Source organism: Oreochromis niloticus, linkage group LG8, assembly GCF_001858045.2.
Source record: "Oreochromis niloticus isolate F11D_XX linkage group LG8, O_niloticus_UMD_NMBU, whole genome shotgun sequence".
Classification (NCBI taxonomy): Eukaryota; Metazoa; Chordata; class Actinopteri; order Cichliformes; family Cichlidae; genus Oreochromis; species Oreochromis niloticus.
This window is the reverse complement of record NC_031973.2, coordinates 12,620,924-12,641,996: the sequence shown is the minus strand read 5'-3', so window position 1 is coordinate 12,641,996 and position 21,073 is coordinate 12,620,924. Positions and strand designations below refer to the sequence as shown.

The 21,073-nt window shown below is 38.8% G+C and overlaps 3 protein-coding genes across 3 annotated transcripts; 1 reads left to right on the top strand and 2 right to left on the bottom strand.

Annotated features, from left to right (window-relative positions):
• The first annotated feature begins 77 nt into the window (after positions 1-77).
• LOC100699813 (zinc finger CCHC domain-containing protein 24) lies at positions 78-13,928 on the top strand. The gene is made up of 4 exons (XM_003441813.5): positions 78-985; positions 2,292-2,492; positions 11,845-12,009; positions 12,362-13,928. The coding sequence occupies exons 1-4, from the start codon at positions 779-781 to the stop codon at positions 12,473-12,475; spliced, it is 687 nt and encodes a 228-aa protein (XP_003441861.1). The 5' UTR covers positions 78-778; the 3' UTR covers positions 12,476-13,928.
• Positions 13,929-14,066: 138 nt separating this feature from the next.
• Positions 14,067-16,626, bottom strand: LOC100699547 (peptidyl-prolyl cis-trans isomerase A). Its single transcript, XM_003441812.5, has 6 exons — positions 16,364-16,626; positions 16,176-16,206; positions 15,485-15,573; positions 15,308-15,404; positions 14,725-14,800; positions 14,067-14,553 (listed from the first exon to the last, which is right to left on the bottom strand). Exons 1-6 carry the CDS (start codon positions 16,514-16,516, stop codon positions 14,418-14,420), a joined length of 582 nt encoding a protein of 193 aa, XP_003441860.1. The 5' UTR covers positions 16,517-16,626; the 3' UTR covers positions 14,067-14,417.
• Positions 16,627-17,077: 451 nt separating this feature from the next.
• Positions 17,078-20,249, bottom strand: LOC100699274 (peptidyl-prolyl cis-trans isomerase A). The gene is made up of 6 exons (XM_003441811.5): positions 19,972-20,249; positions 19,855-19,885; positions 19,288-19,376; positions 19,104-19,200; positions 18,369-18,444; positions 17,078-18,222 (listed from the first exon to the last, which is right to left on the bottom strand). Exons 1-6 carry the CDS (start codon positions 20,137-20,139, stop codon positions 18,087-18,089), a joined length of 597 nt encoding a protein of 198 aa, XP_003441859.1. The 5' UTR covers positions 20,140-20,249; the 3' UTR covers positions 17,078-18,086.
• Positions 20,250-21,073: the final 824 nt, after the last annotated feature.

Below are 21,073 nucleotides of genomic sequence, written 5' to 3'. Positions count from 1 at the left end.
TGAATAGTAAAACATAAAACAACACTGTTTCACAAGTCATGGGGTTATTACATGTTTTAGCATGACATTTTAGCTTTCTTACTGAATTACTCATTACGAAGCACTAGATGGCAGTAGCCCACTTCCTCATTATAATCCACTGAGCTCTTCATCAGCTCAAATCCACTTTGAGCTGAGACCAAAAACCCATTTTACGTGCATTTTATATTAGGAAATCCTTAATTTTATTAAACATGAAGAAATTCATCGACAGTCTCACGAATGAAGGAATTGGAAAAACTGACATGAAGTTTAGATATTAAACAAAAGAAGTAAAAGGCACTTCTGTAAATAAGTGAAATCTCATATAAGAAGTTTAATTTTTGCTTTTTTTTAAATTATCATTTTCACTTGCGTTATATTTAGATGATTAAACAAGTACAGAGAAGTTCCCTTCTTAATATATCAGCCAGCGAAGATGAACAGAAAGAAATGCAAACTCATGTTGGCCCTCCTATTCTCTGTGACGCAACGCAGAATCCTCGCCTGTTCGCTGCTCCAGTCTTCCAGTTGCCAGTCAGCCTTTATACATTTCAAACTTACACCGAGCCCTCTCCCGTGACTTCTCTCCTGTTAGTGAAGTCCTCCTCCCGGGGCTTCCCCCAGGTGAACACACGCACAGATTACGCCCAGTCAGCCGCTGCAGGGGGATGACTGGAAGAAGTTGGGTGGTCCAGAGAAACCGGCGGTTCTGACGGTGCTGTTTTAAGAGGAGAGGCGCAGACCTCCAGAAAACACCATGATGTCTGCCATAGAGACTGGTGTGTATCAGCCCGCGCAGCTTCTCAGCTGGGTCTACATGTCCTTACAAGACACGCCGAGCAGCGCTTTTGACGGCTTTAAAGTCGAGTCGGACTCCTCTCCTCTGGACGTGAGCAGCTCCAAGCGCAGCGCAGCTGATCTGAGCTCCAACTATCTCAACAACTTCTTCCAGCTGAGCAGTGAGGTAGAACGCATGTGATGCTGTCTCAATCATTACGTTGCGTTGCCAGTTTATTATCTCCGTATTTGGATTAAATTACCCACTAATTCATCTTTTATTTTTATTTATTTATTTTTTGCTGCAAGTTTCCCCCTGAATTTTCTACTCAGATATTTCAGCCTTGGTTACTTCGCTGGCCATACTGCAAACCTCACCTGCATGCCTTCATTTGGGTTGCCCTGCGGTGACTGGGTAGCATATGAATATGCGTTTTGTACCCAGATATAGTGCCTGAGTGTGCTCAGGCTGTTCTGGTGTCAGCCAGATGGGGGAATGGTAGGTTGAGAAAGACCTCTCACAAGGTTTCAAAAATGTTAGAGTTAGCCCCCCCCCAGCCCCTTGGCCTCTGCATGATTAATTCAGTGCTTAATAAACTACTGACTAATTTAAGAAAGGGATAAAAAAAAATGCAAACTGAGTACTTATGTTGTTTTCTTTAAACATTGACATCTAAATCCACAAGTTTTTACTTTAAAAATGAGACATTTCCACATATCTGGCATGTGTGCTTTAACTTCACGCATGCCAAGATATCTAGTGGTTTGGTGTCTCTTGCTTACGATCTCACCGCTCTAAAGCACATGTGCATCTGATCACAATTCGTTATTGTGTGATGCCTTCAGAGTAAACAGTGTCTGCAGGCTGTTCTTCATGTTGGTTGGCCCTGCAGTGCCATAGCACCCATCTCCTCTAGAAGCACAATGATGCTGATTATGTCGTGCCAGAAGAACCATTTGTAAGAATGCGTGACAAAGGCATTTTGTTCTAACGAGGAAATGGACACTATTGGTTCACACAGTGAGGACTGCACATCTGCAGAAATCAAATAAGGTTGGCTACTGTCAGGGAGACAAACAGGAGAATCAATCAGGGCGATGGACTGACAGACCCTGTGAAATGTTCTTTTACAGCAGAGTCACAACAACAACCTTCTGTAACTATCTGTGTTTTGGGGATATGGCAAACACTCTTGTGTAGAGCTGAAACTGATGAAATGAGTAAAATCAAAAATTAAACAATCATCTGTCAAACAAAAAAAGCCAAAATCTGCTACTCCAAAGTAAAAATCTTACAGTTTTTACCCCTGATAGTTGAGTATTTCTGTTTTGAATGATTTTGAAGCTATTTGAATACACTACCTTGGCCTTTTGGAAGTCATGTTGGGCATTACTTATGAGTTTTGGACATATTGTAGACATAGTTAAGAGCGCGTATCAACGGAAAAATAATTGTGATTTGTTTGGGTGGGGGCGTTGCTTTTCTCTGACAGAGCTTGAACAATAATTTCTACAAGAGGACTTCACCTTATGGATCTCTCAACAATATTGTGGATGGCCTGAGTTCACTGGCGGACCATTTCTCAGACCTTTCCCTGTCTCCTGAGACACGGAAGCCCAGCAAAAGGCCACCACCCAACTACCTATGCCACCTTTGTTTCAACAAAGGACACTACATCAAAGACTGCCCTCAGGTGAGACACACAGTGACACTTTACATCAAACAGCTGCGCAATATGTGGCTCATTTGAGCTGTCTATCAAATGCATGTGAAGTGCTGCATGAATAATACATTTGTGAAGTAAATGTGATGACAAATCCACAAATCACATCCAGATTCTTCGTCACATTTCTAGGTATTCTTTCACAATTGTACTGCACTCAATTTAAACTCTACATTCCAAGTTAGAGTATTATGTTTGTATTATTCTTTTTTTTTTAGTGTGAAATACAGTCCTCAGCACATATTTGAATTAGGTGTACCACCACAGGCTGGTAATGAGCAGCAGATGCCAGATTGGATCTCGGTGCTGGCCTTAATGAAAGATGATAGGTTTTTCTGTGGAACTAGGCACGACCTCCACTCCAAACATGAAAGAAATATTACCAGTGCTTTATGTGCAGCTGTGGTTCCCCATTGATCATGTTCTGAAGGAAATGCCTGACATTTGTTAGGTGTAATGGAAATAATTAAATGACTGATGGACAGGATGTGTCCAAGAAACAAAGAAGCAAAAACTTGAATTTAAAATAGCAGGTCAAATTTTACTAATCAAATGTATCTATATATCCATCCACCCATCCATCCTTTTTTCTGCTTATCCAACTGGATCGCACACACTCTCTCTCTGTCTAGCGATATATAGATAGATATCCTGTCATACATTGTCACACAGGATATCCCTCTCAAAAACATAGCTAGTGATTAGGTAGCTTTTTTTTTTAAAGTAGAAATTGCTTTCTTTTGCAGAATCTGAAAGCAGCAACCTCCTTTTATAATACCACAGACTATAATACTGGGTGATCAGTTTCACTTATTTCAGTGTTTGTCAAGTTCCATATACCAAAAAAGCCAAGTTAAACATATTTTTAAGAATATCAATCTCTTTTTTGAGGTGATATATAACAATAGCAGTTTGGTCAAAAAAGTCAAAAGAAGATTGCTATTCCATTTGTAGTAAATCATATTTGGCTGCGTTCTGGGAGTTTCCCACCTTTCCATGTGCATGGAAAGTCCAGTATGAGGAGAGCAACAGCAGACCCTCAAGCACAAACAGCATGAAAAAATGAAAATGGGTTAAAAATTGGTTTGAAGTAGTTATAAGCAGGTTAAAGTTAATTAAATAGTAAACCCAATGTGATCAACTTTTAACGGCTACCAAGATTTTGGGCTGAGATTTTGCACCGAACCAAGACTATGCTAACTGATGCTAAATCACAGTTAATTGGATAAAACATTTAAAGTATGTTATTAATAACACAAGGTAGCCTTTTTTTGAACTGTGTGACAAATACCTGTTAGGTGTGCTTAAACCCATTTGCTTTCTTGTGAATGGGAATGCTGCTAGCCTTATCTCCGTAAAGCTAGTAGCATAGAAATACTATTAGACTGTGAGCCAGTGTTAGCATAAAGACGGGAAATGGGGAGAGCCAGTTTAGCTCTGTCAAAAAGAACACAACTGCTTATAATTACTGGTTTTATGCTTTTTGCAAAAATCAGACATTGTAGATAGCATTACTATGCTTTAGAGGAGCTGGTAGGGAATCTAGTTATTCTCCCCTACCCCAATCATTGCTCTTTTTATGCTAAGCTAAGTTAAGCTATCATTCCAGATGACCTACATTTTTTGATGTGAGCGTAATATCAAACTTCTTATCTATTTCTTAATATATAAGGAATGAACACATTGTCCAAACCATTCTTTCACTCAAAAACAATGAGTAGGAATCTCTTTTTTCTCCCTCGATTTTGATCATTCTCGCCTAAAGTCTTGACTCTGCCAACACATGGTAGATTAGTGTACTCTAGCACAGAATACAGCCCATATAGGAATGTAAGGAATGCTGACAACATATGTGCAGTGACCTTATAGTTCTTCGCACATTCACATCTGTGAACACCTGCCAATTGCTATGAAAAGTAGGTTTACATTCTGTATTTTTCTTTGGTGTCATGAATCACATCTTCATCCAAGTGTATCAAAGAAGGTCCTAATCACACACTTTAAAGCCACAGACACAGACACTTGGCAGAAATATTGACAACCCTTCCTGATATGCTATTGGTCCTCTACAAGCTTCTGACTCAATCATCTCACAAGCTTTGATGTTTCTTAGATGTTCTATATGAAAAGTTAGAACTAACTTTTCACTTGTGATTTTATCTAACATTGAACACAAAAAGCCCACTCCTTGACAAGCACTCCTTTAAAACCGGGTAGCAATGGGTCTGGAGCCTTTACTAGCTGACAGTGGGCAAAAAGCATGGGCTAACACAGAAATTAAGATAACTATACATTATCACATCCACAAATACAAATCAGGAATGTGTTTGGACTATGGACGAAGCTGTAGCAACCAGTGAAAGTGGGTAAATGTAGAAGCTTAACACAAAAGGCTACTAGTGGAGCTCTAAAGAAACAGCAGTAACCATTGCGCCGCTGTGCTTTACACAACATGAGGTTTAAAATTTTTATGAAATAAGCTGCGTCACAGCCTTCATCTGTAAGTTGTGATTATCTGTTTGTACCTTGGTGTATTGTGAGTAAGTCTTTAGGCTAAGTCTGAGGCTAGGAGACAGGGAACATTTTGTGGAGCTGCAGTGGATAGGAATCAAAGGATGTCATGGCTCAGTAAGATGAGAGAAGGATGCACACAGGAAGTCTGTGCCTGAAGCCTTAAAAGCATTTTCTGGAACATCAAGTCTAAAATTATACGACAAATGCATGGCAGGTAATGAAAAAAATAAAAAGTTAAAGGTATAAGAGAAAATGCTAATGCTGCCATTTGGCATTTCAATAGTTAACATCCTGCTGACAGCACTGTGCAGCGTTGGGTTACTTGCTTCATGAGACGATTGAAACGTCAAAGGAATTGTCAGAGATATTTACGATTCTGCTTTATAGCTATACTCTTTAAATTATGCAAAATCTGGAAACCATTTCTCCTCCTGGCTTTTTGCCACTCTTGCTCTGCTTTAGAAAGATGATGTCAGATTTTATCATGTGTTGCTAATATTTCAGACCCAAAGCGATGATTACGGAGCTGTCGCCATGACAAAAGGTCTCTTCAGTTGAAGTTGTGATGAACGTTCGTCTGAAGCTGTGCCTAATCAACAAACTGCTTTTTGTTCTCGCTGGTTGGAATCTGAGGGATTTTTAGCCAACTGAAGTTTAGTATGCTTTTAGTATGCTTTTGATGTCTTAGCATCGCAGAAAAATAGTTAAAAAAGTAAAAAATCCTTCATACTATATTGTCTTTAAGATTTGCATTTCCAAGCAAACAACAGGTACTCATCGAGGGTTTAAGCGTTTTTTCCCTTTAACCTAGGGTCACATTTTAATGTCTTCATCCTAGTTAAGTAGCTTGACCTGCTTACAGTAAAGAAAGTACACAAGTGACAGAATGCTGACAGTAAATGGGTGCGTGGTGGGAAGGGCCTGTGATAAATAAGGAGAGCATTGTTTCTGCAGAGGGGCTGTGGAACCAAAGGTCAGGAAGTCAGGCTGTATTGTTCGCACAGTGCTGCTTGGCTGGAGTCATCTCTGTTTCTCTTGCCTTTCTGTCAGTGCAGGGCAGTGGCTATCGGACTCTAGCTACACAGAGATGACTGCATCCGTTTTTGCAAACTTGTGGGTAACATAGGAAGTGCATGTAGGTCTTTACTGTTACAGTTTAGTCACACTTGAATGGAGGGGAAAAGTCTGCTTTGAGAATTGGTTGGAGAGATTACAAAAGAAACTTTGATCATTGGCCTTTGAACATAAACATACAACATTTTTAGTTCTCAGTATTTTTAGTCTGTGCTGCGCCACTTAAAAGTCCAACATTTAACATAATGTTAATTTGTTGTGTTTGCACTTTCTATTTTTAGATGTAAGACAAGATACACACGGTTGATAATTATCATGCAAGATAATGATAGGCAGATGTTTTTTTAAAATTTGGGATCAACACAGTCCAGCTGTTTGCTTGTGTTTAAAGTCTTTTAGCTAGATGTAGATCTATATTTTTGCATACAGGCATGAAATGCATGCCGGTCAGCATTCTGATCTTACTCTTGGCAATAATGCATTTACCAAAAAAACAAAAGTTTAAACATAAAGCAGTATTCAACTGTATTTGGTACCTTGAGAAATGTAATTTGACTATAAAATGAAATTACAGGAGGATGATCTCAATATTTACAAAGTTTTTAAACGACTGAAATTGACTGATAGTGATTATCAGATTCGTTTTGGGCTGAATAAAGTACCTGCACTCAGGTGGAACGCTGTGGAACACCGCTGAACTGGACAATCTCATGTAACCCTGTCTGATTACTGTTGCTGTGGTCCTTTTGTTTTCACTGGTGATAACCGTCTTATCTACACACAATATCCTGCCTGGCGCTTCTGGTTAAACATCTGCTGAGGATGATGCAAAAGATAGGGGAAACCCTGGAATTCAGGGTAGATAGCCTTCATATGATAAAGAGTGTCATCGGCTCAAGGCTGAGGAACACATATAGGAAAAATGCTGTAGAGATCAGTTTTATTATGGTTCCATGTTTTTAATGTTTTCCTAGAGGACTTAATCATTTTAGATGAGTGACATGTGATAGGAAGGAAAGGGAAGTGCCCTACAGTAGGTTGTTTTTCTTTTACTTGCAGATCTTTAATTTCTACCTACCTACCTATCCAAGTATGTCCCACATATCACTTCCCCTCCTAAATGTTGCTCAAACACATATTGAACTGAAGTTGGAAATATTTTGCTGTTGCATTTCTGTTTTGTCTTCCAAACCACCACCTGTTCCTGTCATTCAGTCTTTTGAGAAACATAATACCCATAGTTCAGTGGAGCTCAGTCAGATTCTGGACCAATCAGAGTGCTTGGTCCTTCCAGACTCCTGCATATGAGAAAGATGCATAGAAGTAAAATGTCCATATGTCTGTGTGATAATCATTCTCCTTGCTCTGTGTGCTTTCAACACTGGGTCTGATTGATTAAAACTCTACAGAACTATGTTGGAAAATACAGAACCAATCATTTGCTCTTTGGCCTCCAGATGTTTGTATCTAATCATATTCATGTTGGATTAAAGAAAAGTTAATCCAATGTGTTTCAAATGTGCAACATTTGTAGAAAAGCTGTGCAGAAAGATCACAGCTTCAGGCTGTATCTGCATAAAATAATCTTTTGACATCTTGATGTTTCCGTAAGTGGAACATTTGGCCTTGGTTTGCTCTGGAAAAGAGGAAACACCATTGTGTAAGACATAAGTTAGCATCTACTGGCCAGGAAGAGACTGATATCTTATTTCCTCGAATCACTGCTCTGTGGTTTGAGCCCACGGTCGTGGTGAAGCTGCTAGAAAAACTTTATTAAACTCGGGATGAGAATAGAAGTTTTGAGCTGACGACCTATGACACAGTGAGAGCAGCAGCGCACGAACCAAACAGCTTTGTCTGTTCAAAACGAGTCAAAGTAAAGCAAGTTAGAGCAATTCTTCAGACAACAGTGTAGAAGTCGACACATCCTGTATTTTAAGTGGTTTGCACGCCACTAGGTTTGCAAAAGAATGTGGCATATTTGTTTGTTATATGAGGAGTTTTTATCCTTTCTTTTATTTAGCTGGAATACAGCTGATGTATCAGATGTTAAATTATTATTTCTTTATTTCTTCATAACAGCTGTAAACCCCTAGGGCATTCAAACTTACTCAGATGTGCTGATTATTTATGAATTGTAACATTTGTTTCAGTTTTTAAAATATCCACTATGGTGAAAAAGACAGCCTTGTAAAAGTTGCTCAGGTTTAAAAGTAGGCACGTCATAATGATATTTGTTCACTTTTAAAATAAGCAGCTGCTCAACAAACTAGAATCCAGCCTAAGATGATGTCTTCTAATTAGTTTTGTTTGACGAATGCTGCTAAAGCCCCAAATATTTGCTTGATAATCATATAAAACTAAAAAGCAGCACATCGTCATATTTGAGAAGCTGTTGAATTTTGGTTTACTGCTGCCATCAAATTTGTCCTCTTAAAAACGCAGCTGTTTTAATAGTCTCTCTTTGGGGCTCATGGGAATTGAGGCATTTGTTGCTCTTAACCCTCCTGGAGAGTTGATTTCACAAGATAATGAAAACTATCTCTTAAATCAGCACAAGAGTCTTTAAAACACAGGCGACCTTTTGCTGCGGTGGTCAGCCCAGGCATGATTGTGTTGTTTTGCTTTGCTTAACAGCTGGACTTCTCCAATGATGCTGTGGGGGTCTGATACAAATTAAACCCAGCGAGGGACAGAGTGTGGTGGGTTTGTTAGTGTGGAGTAATTGACCACATGGTATCCAGTAGGCTTATCTGTGCTGAGTTCTCCAGGATGAATGTCTCGTGGGGGTATGGGAGTAGGGGAGAGTGAATGAGGGACTGGCGAATGGAGAGTGGGGGGGGGGGGGGGGTGAGGATTTGGAGTAGTCCATTGTTTATCCTGATGGTTTCCAGATGATGGCAGAGGGAGGCAGCCACCTCCTGGGTCTCTCTCACCAGGCTACAAGGATCTGGGCCAAGCTTATCTGCTGCAGCCTACAAATCTGGCTTTACATCCCTCTATGCAGTCTGGGGCTAATTTAAATAACACAACATAAGTATTGGATGTGAAACTGAATATGTTGTAATACACATAATAAATGAATTTCATATCTTATTTATCTTAAAAGAATTTCTCACATGTGGTTTCAGGCTGAAAGGATCATCAAACAAGTTTTGAGGTTTTAGGCCTTCTGTTTGTTTCTATGTGTTTATTTTCTGTGTATGACAAAGAAAATTGAATCGAATGAAAGTTGTTCTCAGAAAACTGCACTTGGTCAAGTCTAAAAAACAAAGGCAATGGAAGTAAAGTAACCTCTGCAAAGAAAGAACAACCCCAGCTGCCTTAGCTGATATTAGTATTGCTGCAGTCCTTAACTTTTCTACATATCAGCAATGCAGATTGTAACCTCACTCAGACTGGACATTAACATGGACAATCACCAGTGAGAGAATAGGTTATACATTTCAGTGAGAAAATGTGTCTTTTCCAACATGAACTCCAAACTCGTGACATTGTTCTTCTGATATGGCACACAGCAGAAGGAGAAGATAGCTTCTGCTGTGTGCTATATCAGGAACTGCTTCAAAGGGAATTGCTTCAAATGGCTTGTAACTGCTGGAAAAATGCTGCCTAAATGAAATGAAAGGCATAAGAAGGCGTTAACTTAATTACACGTACTATTTACACATGGACACAACTGGGCACAGGCTTTTTACTGAAAATCTTAAGCCTCATCAGTAATGGTCTCAGTGGGACGGGGGGGGGGCTGTCAAGAAGCCATTCTTAAGAAAGGGAAACAGGCAGAAAAGGCTGAGATATGCCAAATTACACAAGAACTGGATTGAAAATTAGTTGTAACAGGTCTTGTGGAGTGCTGAATTTAAATTTGAAATGTCTGATTCAAAACATCATCAGTATGTAAGGAGGAGGTGGAACAGTGAGTGTCTACAGTCATCTATAAAACATGGTGGAGATTCTGGTTTTGGGCTGTATTTCAGCCAGTGGTGTTGGAGATTGTGTCAAAACTGATGAAATGAAGAGCGCAGAAATGTATTGTCAAAGATTTATCTACCATGCAAAACCATCTGGAAAGCGTCTGTTTGTCAGCGGCTTCATTTTTGAGGATGACAGTGATCGCAAACACGCTGCCAATAAAGTAAAAGCATATCTGGATAGAAAAAAACATAGTGGGTTATTATCAGTCATGGATTGGCCTCCCCAGAGCCCAGACCTTAACATTATTGAAGCAGTGTGGGATCATCTTCACAGAGAACAGAGCAAAAGGCAGCCAACATCTAAAGAAGAGCTTTGAATGTCCTACAAATAGCCTGGAGAACTATTCCTGAAGCCTACTTAAAGAAATTACAAGAAAGAATAAAGTCTTACTAAGAGAGTTTAGCTGGATGTAAAATGTCATTTGTATGTGACAATGTGGAAGTGTCGCAAAATGTCATGTATACACATGGCCCACTGATCTGATGGATTCAGTCAATCTTTCCTACTTTCCATTGAGTGTCCATTCACTTCCAGGTCAAAAGTGTGTTTTCATTTGTTGGCTGTCAGTGTGACATCTTCAATCAGGGCAGTGGAAACTACAGCGTGTGCAGTGCGCCTCGCTGCCCTGTGGGCTCCAGACTTTAGGTAGAGTTTGTTTTGCTTGTTTTGAAGAGTGAAAGCTGTTTCCTCCTTCAGGAAAACGATAATCTGTCTGCTGTCCCTGTATGCTTGAGAACAAGGGCAAGCATCAAAAGCGATCTCCCACAGTGCCCCTTGGTGGTCGAATGAGGCTAACACATGCTTCAAAATGCTTCACAGTGCATTTAGCAGTTAGAGATTTGGCTGATGGAACTTCACAACCTGTTTTGTTTCACAGATTAAGGACTGGAAATGAATAAAATTGGAAATGATCAGTGAGAAGCTTTGAACGTGACATATGTTTCTGCTGTGAAATAAAAGCAAAGCATGATGTGAACTTCTCTGTTGTTGTGGATTCAGGCCTGATTCGGTCTTAATTTTGACTTGCCCTACTTTTCATCCAAGGTGCTTCTAATTCAAACCAGTCTTGTCGAGAGGATTTTCTTTTTTCTTTTCGGTGATGGGCTTAGAATTTTGTCATGTTACACCAGTGCAGAGTTCATCTGGGTTTTATTTCCTCCCGGCTAAGATCTTTGTGTTCTGATTGGAGGGTTGTGGCCAGCTGGGAGGGATGACTGATAGCCTAAGGTATTTGTCCTATAGAAGTAAGCCCTCTCTGATTGGTCCCTCCGCAGGCCAGGGCCTCCTTTATGGTCTCCTGGGAACACAGCTGGAGGGAGGGAGTTCATTTCTAATGGGAAAGCTGAGACTCTTTTTCTGTCCAGCAAATAAATTACAACATACAATATCTTCCAACATCTTTGGAATTAACCACTGAAACTTTTCTGTTTGCTTTCATAGAACCAAGAGTCTTGTAATTTCCTACACTATCCCTCTAAAATAAGTTTACTTTGATTAGATTACTTTGTAATATAAGTCAATCCTTTTAGGACTGTTAAAGCACCAAAGCAAATGATTTGACAAACCATAATCATCCCATTCCTGAAAAAACCCTCTCCATAAATTCTCCTGACCACCAACAGTTCTGCTATCAGGATGTGTTCTAATTACATGAAGCTATGAACTGGCTGCCATGCAAAGAAACAAAATAGGTCAGTGGGCAGGTCTTCCCCCATTAAAAGTGGTGACAGGCATGTATAATTTTTCTGCTTTTCAGGCTCGACCCAAAGGCGAGGGCCTGACCCCGTATCAGGGAAAAAAGAGGTGTTTTGGAGAGTATAAATGTCCAAAATGCAAGAGGAAGTGGATGAGCGGGAACTCCTGGGCCAACATGGGACAAGAATGTATCAAGTGCCACATCAACGTTTACCCTCACAAGCAGGTAATGCATCAGAACACAGGGCATCAGGAGACTGGGACAGCTCCTTGGTCTTGCACATCAAATCTTTACATGTATTCAATCTATGCAGTCAAATCCTCTCTTCTGTAGCTTGACCATTGAGGCCAGGACTGACTTTAAAAGAACAGTTCACCTAAAATGTCACATATTTTTTTAAACTAACTTGCTGTGAGTTGTCAAATTTTGGTTACATTATCCGCAGATACCTCTGTCTTATCCTTATATAAGCTTACAAAATGGCATAGCTGTCTGTTTCTCATGTCTTTCTTGGACCTAGGAATAATTGGCAATTTCAGTAGACGCAGGTCATTAATTTCCGGTTTCTTTGTTCCAGAGACCTCTGGAGAAGCCGGATGGGTTGGATGTGTCTGACCAGAGTAAAGAGCATCCGCAACACCTGTGTGAAAAATGCAAAGTCCTCGGCTACTACTGCCGCCGAGTGCAATAACACACTCAGTTTGCCTCACATACTGCTCCAAACACACATAGCTACGACAGCTATATTTTAGTTACTAAAGCTACAACATCTATTGTGCAGTAATGCATCTCACACTTTCACGAAATACCTTCGGACTCTGGTTTCAGTAGTATCTCTCAGTGGAGATGAGTACTTTGTGTTTGCTGGGTTCTTGTAAGCTACTCGGTTTTCATTATGTGAAAATTCATTTGAAGTCTGAACTTTGAGCCAACTGTGAATTAAGAAACTTCACTTTCTTCACTTGTGAGCAACTTCTTGGAACAGCTTTCATATAAAGGTTCTTTTACATGTGTGTATATTTTAGAAATAACTTAAATGTTTTTGTATAAAATATGCAAGTCCTTGCCAAGACGGTTATGCAGTAATAATGTATATCTGCCTTGTCCTCTGTATTATTAGTACTGGTGGGTACATCATTTTTCTAATATATGTTTTAAGCCATACTATTTTGTTGAATATTACTGTTTGTGAAGGAATATATTAGTCAACTAACATTAAGTTCTTTTATACTATGTGCTACAGTTTATGGTGAAAACACTCGTCAGGTAGTTTGTCAGTCCAAAGTTTGAAATAAATATGCATTGTAGAAACATTTCTAATAGTAATTTACAGGAACTGTATTTTGGCACCCAGTGCTAAAAGACTCGCCAAAGTGCTTATGGTCATAATGTAGTATATAACATGTGACAGTAAAAAAAAAAAGTGAATGTAACAAACAGTGATAGAGGTTTAAGTGAAGGATTGCATGTGAGTGGTGCTTTTCAGGGTATTTTTCACTGGACTTGCTAATAAATGAATATGGAACAGAAATACCCTTTAACTTGTAAACTGTTAAATTTAATGTGCCTTAATTTGTATAACCCATGAGATGGATGCTTCTCTATTGAAATATTTGCATTAAAATGTATTTAAACGTGATCGGTTTCTGATCTCATCTCAAGCAAGGATGTAAGCACATTATATCATGAGGGGGGACTACAGAGAACAACTTGCTGAGATATGGCTTCAGTATCATCAAATACAATCGCAGGTAATCCTACAATTAAAACCACCATCCATCCTTTGCATCCTTTTGTCACACCAAGCCTGTGCTTTTTTTCCTCTTTTCCTGCTGCCTAACAACTCCAAATTTCCACATTCTGTGAACATCAATCAACCGAAACTCATGTCTGACATCTGTCAGCCTGTCCATCACTACTATATACAAGAGATCAATGTAGTTTAAAGTGAAGGTAATCCTAACTTCACGTTAAACTCATCTGTCGTTCCTATCACATCTCACTCATTTTGCTGCCCACATACACTTTCTGTCACTCTTTTATTTTTTCATACAATACCATAGCTCCTCTCTTTGTACCTCAATGTATTTTTTCTACATATACAAATACAGATTGTACCTGCTTCTGAACTTCTCCTCAGGATAGTTCAGAAAGAATTTTCCAACATCTCCATTAAAAGGTAGGCACTACTGCTACAAACAGTTTTATTTCAGCCAGTTTGCTGATGTGCAAAATTTCATTTTTAAGGATGTTTTTTAATTTTTTGACATCTTTGTTAAAAATAAAAATAAAAAAAATCACATTTTGTTTTTGTTTTTACAAATGAAAGCCCCTTTTTGCAAAATTAGTTCAAGTTTATATTGCTAAATTCACAGAGCTTTGTCACATATTCGGATCATTCATTATTTTTGATGCATCAAGTTGACATTTAAAGCAAACACATGTGTATTCCATTACCTGAAGTAATACAGCATATAAGCACAAAAAACCTAAACAAAAAATGTTTTGAAATGATCTACTGTCAGCGAACAGAGATAGCACTCTGCTCGCTGACTGAAGAAAGACCCTCTTTCACTCTTGCATTTATTGAAATTACAGCAGGAGATGAGACTACGGACACGTCCACACGGAGTCTAGTCGAGCTGTCCACAGTCTGTGATAGTGATCTTCTTGGAGGTTCGCCCAGTCCGTGAACCGTAAGACTCCACTCTCTTGACTACATCCATTCCCTCCTTCACGCTGCCAAAGACAACATGCTTGCCATTCAGCCTAAATGAAGAAGACGTTTATTTTAATAAAGCTGCCCTGGATAATGACATGATCCATGAAGCACCTACTGAGTCTGACCGACTCACATTTTATTAGGTGGAGCCACAGACTGATGAAAAAGAACTTCACTAGCTTCATCTCCTACATTTTATGATGTTTATCTGTACGTACCATTCTGTTTTAGCCGTGCAGATGAAGAACTGGGATCCATTGGTGTTTGGTCCAGCATTGGCCATAGACAAGATACCTTACAATTGAACAAATTCATTCATTAAAAGAAGTATTTTCACTTAAGCCACACATCTGCACAACATATTATATTATAAAGCAGATTCATATATCGCAGTTAGAAAATCCACCATTTAAAAATGTTGCCACCTGGTGGCAGAAGACAAATGTGACAACACCACATTACAATGGAGGATAGCATTGGGTAATTTTCCAGTAAATAGATACAAAAAAACAAAACAATCACAGCACCCATAATATTTACATAATTGCATATTTAATCTGGTCATGGCACATCTCACTTTTGCTCTGGAAAGTTACAATTTACTCCATTTACTACCAAGCAAAACACCAGTCACAAACACTGTAGCCTGAGATTGTACCATCATGTGTAGTATATCACACTGTGCTGTGTATGCATTATATTAGATGCAATGCATCCTAACCTGTAAGAGTGTATTTGGTTTTTACAACCCCATCCTCCTTTTGGTTCCAAAGGAAAAACTGAAATGATGCAAATACTTGCCTGGCCCAGTGTGCTTCAGTTGGAAGTTCTCGTCGGGAAACTTCCTTCCATAGATCGATTTTCCTCCAGTTCCGTTGTGGTTTGTGAAGTCTCCACCCTGAAAACACAAAACGTGTCACTGTAACTGGACTCTAATAGGAGACAGGAAAACAAAACTAGAGAAACATTAAAGCCTACCTGGCACATAAACTGAGGGATCACCCTGTGGAAAATTGAACCCTTATAACCAAAGCCATGCTCTCCTGTGCACAGCGCTCGGAAGTTTTCTGCAAGAGAGCCTTCATATCAGTGTCTGCCTTCTTATGTTTGAATCCACACAGTAGACAGAACAGTTACGTTAGAATAAAGCACACAAAATCTTATACAGCAGAGTTACTTTTTCTTAGACTTTTAAATATTTGGTAGTGAACCTTAAATATTTTTGATGAAATCTTCCTAAAGGATGAAAAAGTGTGCCTGTAACAGTGTAAGAATCCCACAAACTGCTCAGTTATCAGCAGAATAAAATTTGCAGCCTTTTTGATGATTATGAGTCTCACCTTTTAAATTTGTGGTTCTAGTTTAACTGTGACAATTTCGTGTTTTTCAGGTTTTAACATAAAAAAGTGAATAATTATATTATCTTCTATTGTGACAACACATTGTTATTCCCTTAGAATGTTTCTTCTGATTTACAAACCAAATAGGCCCGCTTTGGCAGAAGGTCAAAAAAAACCTATTTTAACATAATCAAAGTGACAGCCTTTGGTGTGTCAAGTTAAACTTAGTCAAGTTCAGGCACACCATCATCTTTTCTTTAGGTCTGAGTAGATCAGATACTCGTCACAGCTTGTCTGGTATTGAAAAGAAGGAAGAGAACATCAGTTACCTGCAGTCTTGGGCACGACTTCTGCATTGAGCTGCAAAAGAAAAAGAAGCAGACTGAAGGCAATTTTTTTTTTTTTTTTTTAAATCTGGGGAAAGTAAATCAGCGACTGTCCGCTGAGGACATCGAACTGAAACATTAAAATGCTAACTAATACAAGCAGTGCCAACAACTATTTTTAACCTACTCACCTCGAAGGTAACTCTGCCAAGCGGCTCGTTGTCAGCGGCAATGTCAAAGTACACCAGCGGGTTTTTGTTCGCTGCTGCTGGGCCGCTGCTGTACAGACGTGCGGCTGTAAACGCTAAAGAGCAAAACTTTATCCTGTTTGATAAAAGCAACATCTTTATAAACTCACTGTGATGCAATACCTCAACGCAGGTGGACCAACAGTGACCTACAATCACGCTTACATGCGCGAGATGAGGAAGTTGATTACGCAACCGGAAGCTCTGCTACGTTTCTCGCGAGATTACGCGCGATTTATAATACATTCAAATTATTATTAATTATTATTATTATTATTATTAAAGTAGTGTTATGCTGCGTGCTGCTGACGTCATTAACGTCATACGTAAAAGAAAGGTTTGTGTAGTCTGTATGGTTCATCTGATCACCATATCGAGTTCGTATAAAATGAAACATTCAAGATGCGCTATTGCTACAGTCCAACCAAAAACAACGTTTTGAAAATTCAATTCAAAATCTAAAACATCTACACCACGTGAAACTTTAAAATTTGAAACTGGAGACATTAAGTTTGTAAAGTGAAGCAGACAGTATTTAATCAGTTTTGCATGTCAATTTTTTGTTTGTATAACGACTTAACCATAAACAATCACCAGGGGGAAAAAAGTCTATTATTTATTATTAAAACCCCAATCATAAAAAATAAACTGCTTGGAATGAATGTGTTGCTGTCACTGTGTGCAAACCAACAGTCATTGGTGCAAACCTTGATCTTTAACATTTGAGTATCCCTCTAATTTTAACAAGTGACAACACAGCTCCTACTGGGCAGTTCATTGAATTGTCTTGCTTTGCTAAATATAAAACTGCAGCTGTGTCAATAATCTGAAAACATAAACATGCAAACTGTGCTGATTCCACATACTGGCAGAATACCTTTCAGATTAAAAAAAAAAATGTAACCAAATGTTATACACGCATCATGCTATATGCAGAATGTACACACAAATATCAGAATAGGGATCTTTAGCTAATTCACTGATCTCTAGCCCTGTGCATAAAACTGCAAACCTGCAAATATTGGACGATATCAGCAGTAGAGCTGGGGAGCAGCAAAGCTTTGGACAGTTAGTTTGTAAATGCTAGATTTTATTTTATTTTGTTAATTTCAAAGAGCAGCCACCAGAACATTACCAAGTACAAAAGTGTGATAAAGCTGGTCATTTTATAGGCAGAGAGATAAAAAATCTTCTCTCAGTTGATGCTATAGTGTCAATATCTGATTTGGCAGACTTTTTTTTAAACACCAGATGCCCTTTCCTGATGTAACCCCCCAGAATGTGCATCCCACCCTGTTCTCAAACTGAGGACCAGCTGAACACCTCGCAAACTGATTGGAATGCGGGTGCATTCAGTTTTATGTCCATGCAAATTTTAATTTGCAGCTGGAAGTAGTGTCCCACTGGCAGAAATTACATTTTACCCCAATCTCTTAAAAGCACTTGTACCAGCGCTACTTACTTCATACTGAAAATGAAAAGCTAGGAATGTAGCTTTCCATGCAAAAAACCCATAAAATGGCATTGAAACAGAAAACTAAGAAGTGCTACATTTATCTACACTCAGCAAAAGAGGAAGCACTCTAGGCAAACCTCTTTCACTTTGGCCATCCTATTGAAATTCACCAGGAAATGAGATTCGACAATGAACATATCCACATTAAATCTACTTGAGCTCTCCACAGTCCGTGATCGTGATCTTCTTTGAAGTGTACCCGGTCTTGGAACCAAAAGACTCCATTATCTTGACCACATCCATTCCCTCCTTTACTTTTCCAAAGACAACATGCTTGCCATCCAACCTAAAAGAAAAAGAGACTGCTTACAATTAACGGCTTCAAGCCATTACTGAATATCACTGTGATATGAATTCAAGCCAGTTTGGATGAAATACACAGCTTCACTGGTATCAGCTGTTATAAATATGTTTACGTTTGTCAGTACGTACCAATCTGTTTTAGTGGTGCAGATAAAGAACTGGGATCCATTGGTGTTTGGTCCGGCATTGGCCATGGACAGGATACCTTAAAATTGAACAAACTCATATCCAGTTAGATTAAAATAAGGACACTTGAATGTACTAAGTATTTCCACTTGTGCCACAGGTGCACACAACAGCTTATATTATCCAGCACACTCAAGTATCAATGTTAGAAAAAAAAGTGTTAAAATGTTGCCACCTGGTGGCTCTGCAGAATACCAAAATAACTGTCAACAGCAAACTTTGTGGGGACTTCCCAGAGTGATGGGAGCAAAAGTTCTTGTGCAGAGCAGGCTTCTATATAGATTTCACTAGGCAGTAATTATGAGCAATGAGGTAAACTGAAGCATGATGATCAAAAATAAAGATGATCCTGAAATCTCAAGACAAAAATGAAGAATGGAACAATATTATGTGAATAGTAAAATGCAAACTGGTTTTTAAAAAAAAGAAAAAGAAAAAAGACTGACAGTGAATGTTACAGCGAAGGACTCTAAATATTATGCCAAAAACAACAATGAAGGATTAACTTGTGTGTAATCCTTACAAAAATGTGCAATAAACTCAGGACGTTCCCACTATTTAAGTGAAAGTGCACATAATCTGTTGTGTGCATCTGTTTGACTTCGAGTTATGGACATTTCTTATATATTGACATGCATATTGACATTGAGTGAGAAAACCACAGAGGGGGATAATGACCTGGTCCAGTGTGCTTCAGCTTGAAGTTCTCATCGGGAAAATTCTTTCCGTAGATAGACTTATCACCACCTCCAAAGTTATAAATAATATCTCCACCCTAAAAAACAAAACGCATCACTGTAGTAATATCATAACAATCCATTGGGGAAGATTAATTACCCAAAAACAAAACAAAAAAACCTACCTGACATATAAACTGAGGTATTACCCTGAAGAAAACGGATCCCTTGTAGCCAAAGCCATGTTCTCCTGTACAGAGCGCTCTGAAGTTTTCTACAGGATAGAGTAAATGTAAATTTTTACTTCTCACAGGTGACCAAACAGCTTTGAATGAGCGAGCAAACAACAACAACAACAACAACAACACACACACACACACACACACACACACACACACACACACACCGCCCCCACAAAGCTTCCGGTAATTTTTTTTTCTGGTAACCAAATCTCAAAGTGAGTCAGACATCTATTTTGATCATTTTGTTTCATTTTTAAAACAAACGTGCCTGTTTCTGTTTGCACCAATGTGACACTTTTTTTGCTTTCATTTAAAGAGAGAGAGAGAGAGAGAGAGAGTCCTCCTGAATGGATTTGTTACAGCTGCTTTACAGACCAAACAATTATGGAGCCAAAAATACCCCCCAAAAACATCTCATCCCTTCCGCAGCTCTGGTAAAATCACTTTCTTGATACTTTCCTGGGATGTGATTTTTTAAAAAAAGAAGAAGATGATGAAAACAGTAGTTACCTGCTGTTTTTGGCACTACGTCTGCATTAAGCTGCAAAATAAAAAGAAAACGGCTCACGGTGATTTAACGCATATTTTGACAGTAAAACCTATATGATTTTTTTTTAACCTACTCACCTCAAAGCTAATTCTGCCGAGCGGTTCGTTGTCAGCAGAAATATCAAAGTAAACCACCGGGTTTTTGCGCGCAGCTGGTGGGCAGCTGCTGCACAAACGTGCGGCCGTAAACGCCACAGAACAGAATTTCTTCCTGTTTGGTAAAAGCAGCATCCTAATAAAAGTCATGTTGTGTAGCTACTGCATTCAACCACCCAGAGCCAGCTTAAAAATACGAAGATAAGCGTTTGCATAGAGAACCGGATAGTCTAATTAATGTCGCTTAGAACACCTGTTTTACTACTGTGTCGTGTCAAAATGGCTGCTGTGTCAAAAGCCATGTTACCATGGCTCTAGAATTATCAAGAACATATACTTAAAACATTAAACATTAGCTCATTAGAGACTTTAAGTTACTTTGAAACCGGTCTGTTGCGTTTCAGTAAAATGTTATTGACTTTCTGCCCACCCAGCCTGTGCGACACTGTTGAATATCCCATAAGTGTTTGCGCAGTCAAAGTAATTCAGCACAGTTGTGAGTTAGCTTATACATATGATGTGACTTTTAAATACAATACAATGGCTTACCAACTAATTTTAATATGTGGCTGTTACATCCGGTTTATTCAGATATAATACACTTAGATGTAGTTGTCAAGTTTCAGTCAGCTGTTATCAGCAATTTACCTCAAACCCTTTTGCAATTTTATTTAAGTAACTCTTCAACTTATCCTTTTCAATATTGGATTGCATTATTGGTTTGTTTTCCTTATGATTTATTGATATGATTTATTGAATGAGGTATAACCCAAGAAGGATTGTTGCTTACTTATCTAATGATCCAAGTGGCTTTTTTGTATGTCAGACTTATCTTGTGACCTACTGAGAGGTGCTGGATGCCTGGTTTGGGAACTTAAATACCAGCTACCAGTAAGCTTCTACTCAGATACTAATTGATCAGAATTAGTAATATAAGTTATTATATACAGTACTTTGCAAAAGTCTCAACCAACCCCTCGTTTCTTTATATTTTTTAAGCAAATTGGGAAAGTAGGAGCAGCAATTTAGTCAAAACTGCCAACACTTGTGGAAATACGGTACATAAAGCAAAACATAGTTTGTA